The sequence below is a fragment of the Mytilus trossulus genome, chromosome 6 (assembly GCF_036588685.1).
Source record: "Mytilus trossulus isolate FHL-02 chromosome 6, PNRI_Mtr1.1.1.hap1, whole genome shotgun sequence".
NCBI classification, from domain to species: Eukaryota; Metazoa; Mollusca; class Bivalvia; order Mytilida; family Mytilidae; genus Mytilus; species Mytilus trossulus.
The window spans coordinates 48,804,432-48,812,926 of NC_086378.1; the positions used below are offsets into that span (position 1 = coordinate 48,804,432).

Sequence of the window (8,495 nt, forward strand, 5' to 3'; positions counted from 1 at the left end):
TATCACATTTTTTTAACCAAAATTTACCTATTGCATTCCAACTAGATAATGGCTTATGTAATATCGAATATAAAGATTTGATATATTTACTTTCTATCCAACTATCTAAATTTACCATTCCCATGCCCCCCTTTTTAACATCTAAACAACAAACCTTCCGGTCTACTTGATTCACTTTCCCATCCCAAATAAAATTCCATATTATCTTATTCAATTCTTTTTTGTATTTTTCGGGTATACCTCTTATTTCTAACTCATAACCACACACTGATATAATTAAATTTTTAACAATAAGGACTTTTCCAGAGTAAGTCAATTTTCGACTTTTCCAGACGTGTACACAATTTTGTACTTTTTCTAATATTGATTTCCAAATTTTGTCATTGTCAATGTTATAACCATGGTGAATACCTAATGTTTTTATGTTATCTGTTGTCCAGCTTATCTTTTTAAAAGTAGGTCGTCTGCGTTTATTTGCGCCAATATTTATTCCCTTAGTCTTTTCGTAATTAATTTTAGAACCCGATGCCTTTTCATATTTGTCTAATATTTCAAAGGATTTTTTTACAGAACCTTCATTTTTATTAAATAATTGGGTGTCGTCTGCAAACATATTTAATTTGGTTTCTATTAGCTCCCCATTTTCTTCCCCAGGCAATATAATGCCTTGAATGTCTTTTTCTGCCCTTATTGCACAGGCCAAGGGCTCTGCCTGTAATATATATAAAAAGGGGGCTATAGGACACCCCTGCCTGGCTGATCTAGAAATTGAAAAGTATTTTGAGACGTAGCCATTTGTTTTAATACAAGTCTTTGCACTTTTTAATAGCATTTGAACCCAACCACGAAAATTGTCCCCAAAATTAAATTCCTTCATAACGAAGTCTAGCCATCCCCATTCCATCCTATCAAAGGCCTTTTGTTGGTCTAAAAAGACAATTATACCCTCTTCATCTTCATCATCAATATATTTTATGATATCCTGTATCATTCTATTCGCTTCCGTTATGTGTCTGCCTTTTACAAACCCTTTTTGGTCGGGATGTATAAGCTTAGGAAGGACTATTTTTAATCTTTCAGCTAGTATTTTAGCTATAATTTTATAATCGCAATTCAGTAGTGTAAAAGGGCGCCAGTTTCGTATATTTTCCCGTTCCCCGCCCTTAAATAATAATGTTAAAACTCCTTTATATTGCGAATCCGACAATGTTTTGTCATTAAATATTTCTTGCAATAACGTACAAAATTCTTCTTGTATGATATTCCAAAATATTACATAAAATTCAGATATGATCCCGTCCTCCCCTGGGGATTTATTTGATTTTATAATTTTTAGAACTTTCATTATTTCCTCCGCGGTAATATCACGGTCAAGTATTTTTTTGTCGTCATCGTTTAGTTTATTTTCGATGTGACTGGTTAAATCTTTAGCACTTTCCAAATTCCATCCCTCGGAGCTAAATAAATTTGAGTAGAATTTAACTTGTTCATTTAGTATTTCGTCTATATTATATTTAAAATGTCCATTGTCTGTTTTAATTCGACTCCATAATTTGTTTTTTCCGTTTTGTTTTTCGAGGTTGAAGAAGTAGCTCGACGATTTTTCCCCTTCTTCCGCCCATTTTACACGCGCCCTTATTTTAGACGCCTCTGATTTGTTCTCATAGTAATTTTTAATTAGTGATTCTATTTCTGATATCTTATTTTCAACTTCCCCAGAAGTAGTACAGTAATTATTAAATTTAAGCTTTTCTAATTTCTTTTCAAGGTTAATAATATAACTTTTTTGAGAATTTTTGTTTAATATTTTACTTACTTCCATTGTTAACTTTTTTATTTGTGATTTTGTTACATCCCACCAATCTTGAATTTTTTCGAACCTACTTTTTTCAGTTTTCCAGGTTTGCCACCAAATTTTAAATGCATTATTAAATTCTTCACTTTTTATAGTATTTATATTCATTATCCATATACCCGGACCTCTTTGTATTTCATCAAGTTTTAATTTGAATGACACAAGATCATGATCGCTAAAAGGACAATGCGCGATACCAGCATTGTAAACTTTATTTGACAGACTTTTATCACAAAAGATATAGTCTATTCTAGACTTTGAATTGCCTCTCTGAAACGTATACCGTTTATCTTTTGGGTATCTGTCTCTCCAAATATCTGTTAGATCATATTGTGACAATAAAAAAAGTAATTCCTTTGTACCTATATCATCACGATTATGAGAGGGATTTCTATCAATTGTTTTGTCAAGAGCACAGTTAAAATCCCCTACCAAAATATTATAATGGTCTACACTATCGTCTGTTAAATTACCAAAAAAATTATGAAACGATTCAAAAAGCCGTTTCCTTTCGACGCCACTATTGTTGGCATATATATTTGAAATATGATAAATCGCACTTTCCGTTTTGATACTACATTTTATTATTCGACTGTTTTGCGGGTTAATATTATCAAACACGACTTCGCCCGGACAATGTTTTGTTTGCAAAATAGAGACACCACGAGAATCACTAGTTCCGCAATTCCAAACACTTTTACTGCCCCCATTTAACTTCCATTCATTTTGCCATTTCGTTACATCATTTACTGTGCAATGTGTTTCTTGTAGACAAATTAAATCATATTTTTTGTTGGCTAACCAATTGAAAACTAAATTACGTTTCTTTTTATCTCGTAAGCCGTTTACATTCAAAGTTATGATTTGGATCGACATTCTTTAGTGTTTTTTGTTTTTTTTTAAAGTTCACGATTTGATCTACATTTAACACCGCTATGCCTCATTGATTTATTGAAATTCACCATATATTATATTCAGGAAAGATCTATAAGTTTCAATGACTGCGAAAAGTAAATATAAGCACTTCTAAACAATTTAACTTACAAATATGCAAATATTATGAAATAATTTTGTATCCAGGAAATCAAGTTGTAAACTGTGAATTTGTGCTCTGTCGTCATATTTGAGGCACATGATACTACCAATTGTCATTGAATATTATAAAACTTCATATTTGAGTTAATTTCTTTAAAATCTGTAAAATAAAGCAAATTTGGTTAATTCTGAATGTGCCCCTTTTTCACCTTATATAGGTTGCATTTCTGTTAATATTGACAATGCAATTTCCCATATGAACTCCTTTTACGGCTAAAAACGTACCACTTTTACTATGAAGTTTTGAAAAAAATCTAATCCTAAAATTGAAAGTTTATATGGTCCGAGACTACAATTATTTCATAGTGCATTTCTTTTAGAGCATAAATGAAAATTTAAAAAAATCCCACCTGCGCCTTCTCATAGAAACTTTTACAGTGTGTTGTACTTCTTTTGGGACAAATTATATCAATATTATAGAAAACTTCATCGCCTCTAACTCAAAATATGGACATTTTTATGTTTAGGGCGTCTTGAAATCTTTTGACTACTTCCGAAGTGTTAATTTTAAACCTTTTTCAGCTGGACCAAATCACTACTTTCCCTTTAAATTCTGGACCCATTTTTTTTTCAGTGTAATTTCACCCCCTGCTTGCAATTTGAGACACTAAACATGGAGTAATAAATGTGGAAGGGTTATAACAATTAATGGCAAGTAACCCACTGTCAACACTAGGGACTATATTACAATTTTTTTTCAAAGGTCAAAATATAGGGTTATGCGGCATATTTTTAACGTTTATATGCCCTGAACTTCTCAGAGTTTAAACTAACACTAATTGTCTAAACTACCCCTACCTCGAATTTAAGGTTACCACAGATTTCAATCGAAACATAAGCACATGTTTATTTACTGGTAACATCCCCAATTTATGTCTCTGTGAGATGAAACACAGATACAAAAAATGTAGCATAACTTGGAACCAGTATGTGAACAAACTTAATTTTCTATGAATATTCAAGATCTCCCCAAAAGAGGCGTGTTTTGAGAAACAGTTGTATTAAAAAAGTGCAACGTATCGTTTCCTAAATTATTTATTTCAGTTGTTTGTCTCTTTGTTTGCAGATTATGTATTTTGTGAATATTGTAACGTAGCTGATAGACGACAAACGTCACATTCTTCATCCTACAATACTAATGGCTTTCCGAACGGTAACTCATGTAACGCTGTAGATGGAAAACCTAGTCAGGTTTATGATGATGGAACATGTGTGCATACCGCCCTGGAAACAGATCCCTGGTGGCGAGTAGATTTAGGAAATACATATACAGTGGATCACATCAACATATCTGTACGGTCAGATAATCCTGGATATAAACATTATAGTAGGTAACAGCAATACAGTTTAATAATAGTCCTGGATATATACATTATAGTAGGTAACATCAATACAGTTTAAATCAAAAAGGATATGGGGATCCCGGTTTTCCCCATAAAGCCTTTCCTTGGCATTTGAATTAACCAATATGACATTCTAATGTTACGATTTTACTTTGTATAGTTGTTCATTTGTATATAAATGAATATTAATAAGGAGGTAAGTAAGGCCGTCCAAACTTTCGTTCCACATTTGAATCCGCGAATACAGAATATTCCTAAACCAAACTGCCCGGCAGTTCACGTTCCGATCCCCATACTACTCCGTATTTATAGTAAAGGACAATATATCCTGACATGTGTCGATACAATACTCTTCAGCCGCTTGCTAACGCCTTTACAGAATCTTGTGGTTCTTATTCGAGTTTTATTGTTGCTTTCTTTGAGTATTCGTCTTTTTTCCAGAAAATCAGAAGATCATTATCGATGAGAAAGCATACGAAAATCAAAATTACAGATTGGCATCTATCTATTTTATCATCGAAAGATATTCCTAATGTATATATATGATACGCACCAAAACTAAATTCTCTTATCCAAATGCCTCAATTGGGAGAATCAAACATAATATTTCATTAAACTTATTGAATTAATTCATAGATAAGTCCAAAATACACTAAACATGATCTTTTTAAGATAAGCACTTTTACTGTTTTGTACTATTAATGTAGGTGTCTATTTGTTTGCAAGAGGTCTTATTCAGTCATGTTCGTCAAAGGACTGTAAAATATAGCTATGTTATATCTATAGATAATAAACGTTTATTGTTTCACGGATTTGGCTATACTGTTTGGACCTTTTGAAGTATAGCTCTTCTTCTTTTATATAAGCTTTGGAATTCAAATATTTTGGCCACGAGCATCACCGAAGAGACATGTCGAAATGCACATCTGGTGCAAGAAAATTGGTACCGTCAATTTCATTATTGTCTTTAAATATTAGTTGTATTTGGACGAAGTTAAGAAGCAGGTGCTATGTGAGTGTCAGCGAGCCTAAACTCCCGTTTCAAGCCGAGTACGAATACAGCTCATATTTAAAGACACTAAACAGTTATTGTCTTTATCCTGCAATTAAATTTGTACATTTTGCATCCGAAACAGGATATAAGGAGACTATATACGTCGATTATACGTCTATCGATTCGTGTTATCTGTACACCTGTATAAGTATAGTAGTAAGGTCGATTGCAGGATAGAATAATAAAACTGCAGATATGTCCTAAATTAATCTTACTTAACCCATTATTTTTCTTTATTTAGAAAAATTCAGCAATGTTTCGATAACAGTTGATGATAATTATTGTGCCGATTATTCCGGACCACCTGAATTTTCAACTATACACAAACCAATCACACTCACTTGCGCATCTGGTGCAATTGGACGTCATTTGAAAATGATACGACAGGTGCCCAACGATAATTTTCAATTCTGTGAAGTAAAAGTGTTTGGTATGTTATATTTAAGGTGTCCAAGTACAATATTGCTCTTGTTCATATTAATGGTCAGAATAAATTCCGGACATAGGCATATTAAATGTTACCCTAGTTACTTATATTTTGCGCATTTGTCAAAATTCTATATTGTTTAGCCCTTTTGGGGTCCCAAGTCTTGTTTTTTACAATTAGAATGTTTTTATTTTCGTTTTTTTCAAATATTAGACAAAAGAAAGATACATCGTATAAAATATATTACTGACCAATACTGAAAATAGTACATGCCAACTATTGTCTGACTGAGACTTTGAGTGGACTTATATTGGTCAAATTTGGAGATGCAAAAACAATATACTGTAGTAAACCGCTGTTCAAAAGTCATAATTTTTTTTAGGGAAAAAAAATCCGGATTTCAAACCATAACGATGGAAACACATCAACTATAAGAGGAAAGCAACGAAACTTAAGTGCAAAAAAAAAGCAAAGCAACATACACAGAAACGAAGCGCTATATTCCGGACTTGGTACATGACATTTAAAAAAAATTATGGTTAAACCTGCTTTGTGGCTAGCCAAACCTCCGCGCTTTATGGCCATTTTGAATAATAATAAAAACCATTTGAATAACTTTAATGTTTAAAATCATCTTTGATACGTGATCGCCACAAGAGAATGCTACATTTTTAATCTGGTCCTGGGTTGTCTATCATCTTTAAAGCTACCCTGTGTTGCTCCCCTTACAAGACACGGCGAGATAGATGGTGTTATCTCAGACTGGCCATTTCGGATTATAAATATAAGGTGACAATATATTTGGCGACTTCTTACGATATTTATTGAGAGAAATAATCTTCGTTCGTAGTTCGTGTTTAAGTACATATACAATGTAACAGTTAATTTGCAAAAAAAAACTACATTCATGTGATATAAATATTTGCATTAAGAAATGTCTGATGCGATATAACTGGACAAACGAATTTGACCCATATATGCTGCCCCTTTAATGTATGCTAAATGTAGGTATTATGTGTTTGTTTTATTTTTATTTTATTTCTAGCTATTCTTCCATCTTGTGGTGACCCTCTTGAAGATTGGATGTGTGGCAGTTTATGCTATAATGCATCAGCGAAAACTAATACTTGTCCTGAAACTACTGCCACAGTAAATTCTGGTAACACTGGAACCGCTGGTAGTGGTGATTGTATGTGCCCATGTTCAAGTATTGGAACATCAGTTTTAATGAACGTTACAAAAGACGAGTTGTTGGAACAGCTTTTAAAAATTATAGACGATATTAAAATTGATCCAGATCAAACGTCTTTAGCGAAAAGTAAATTTACATGCGCTGAAGATAACAGACCTTCTGCACAAGCGATCGGTTCTATGGGTGTTATTGCATTAATTGGTGTTGTAACCATCATAGTTCTAATGGATTTAGATAGGTATATACGGGGTATAAAACAGGTAAAGAAACTTTTCGTGAAATTGCGAAAAATGGCATTCGGTAAGAAGAAAAACTAAAGTAAAAAATCATAGTTTTTAGAGACGATTGATTTGATTTTCCACTTGACGATGATTTGTTACATGTTTTTCATTAATGAATAAATCAGACATATCTTCTTATCGTATTAATTATTTTCTTTTTGGACCTGATTGAGAATACACATTCAGTGGATCACGAATATTCTGATTTACTGTAAAATACTTGCATATGTCGCTTTCAAAGTTTATTTTTCAGACTTACCAGAACAAAACCATGACAGAAGCCGACTTGTAAAAAATAGGTTAAACGAAATTTTATCTTCTTATTTGATAATAACACATTGAAATACATTTTAAAAGTAGACTGAACTTTGAATTATTATGGTTTACTTTACATTTCTTTAACAATTGTGACTTTGATGGAGAGTGGTATCATCGGCACGTATAACAACTTCTTATATTTATTTACACAGTTCTGTCGTTTGTTTACTTTGTCGTTGCAAACGGCGTAGCGATAACAAAATACAACTAACAGTATTACCTCATAAGGCATTGCAGATTACTTTTGTACAATCAGAAAGACATAAAAAATAATATTTCGAAAACAATATTATTTGTATGTTGGCTTCCACAAATTTTGCCGCCTGAAGATATTTCTTTATTTAATTACCACACCTATCTTCTTGGTGCTTTTGATGACTAAATAGCAATTTCAAATGTTACAATCAGCCAATTATTTTAATGATAAAAAAAACACACATACATATAACAAGAATAATCTCTTTCACTCTTCCTATCGTGACAGATTTATTGAAGAAGGGAAGTGAAAAATATCGTTGTAACTGTACAAATAGGTAAACCACATGAAACCCTTCATTGCTTTAATTTCTTAAAGTCTGAATACTTTTTAAAGTGTCTACTGATGTTTTTAAAATGAAAAATAATATATGTGTTTGGATGAAAACATGCAGTATCCAAACTATGCGTGGTCAGTACAAGAACTGAATATATAATGCAGTTTATGTTCTTCATAAAATTACGAAAAGATTTAATTGTTGACCTTGCAGATTGGTCTTTTTAAATTTTGCTTTTCATGATAAAAAAAACAATTGAAAAACAATTGAAAAGTTCATGATATACGATTTGGCATATCAAAATTTGGTTCCAATTACAAAACTGACCCTAAAACGTCTCCCATTCTACGGCATTCCATTGGCTGGTTTCTTTAATGACATAAAGTAACGGGTAATA

General features: G+C 32.2%; 1 protein-coding gene across 1 annotated transcript in view; it reads left to right on the forward strand.

Annotated features, from left to right (window-relative positions):
• Positions 1–7,382, forward strand: part of LOC134723489 (uncharacterized) — a 28,492-nt gene extending 21,110 nt beyond the window's left edge. The window contains exons 2-4 of the mRNA XM_063587085.1: positions 4,017–4,277; positions 5,589–5,777; positions 6,820–7,382. Coding sequence (XP_063443155.1) covers positions 4,017–4,277; positions 5,589–5,777; positions 6,820–7,283 — 914 coding nt within the window. The 3' untranslated portion in view covers positions 7,284–7,382. The remainder of the gene's footprint in view (positions 1–4,016; positions 4,278–5,588; positions 5,778–6,819) is intronic.
• Positions 7,383–8,495: the final 1,113 nt, after the last annotated feature.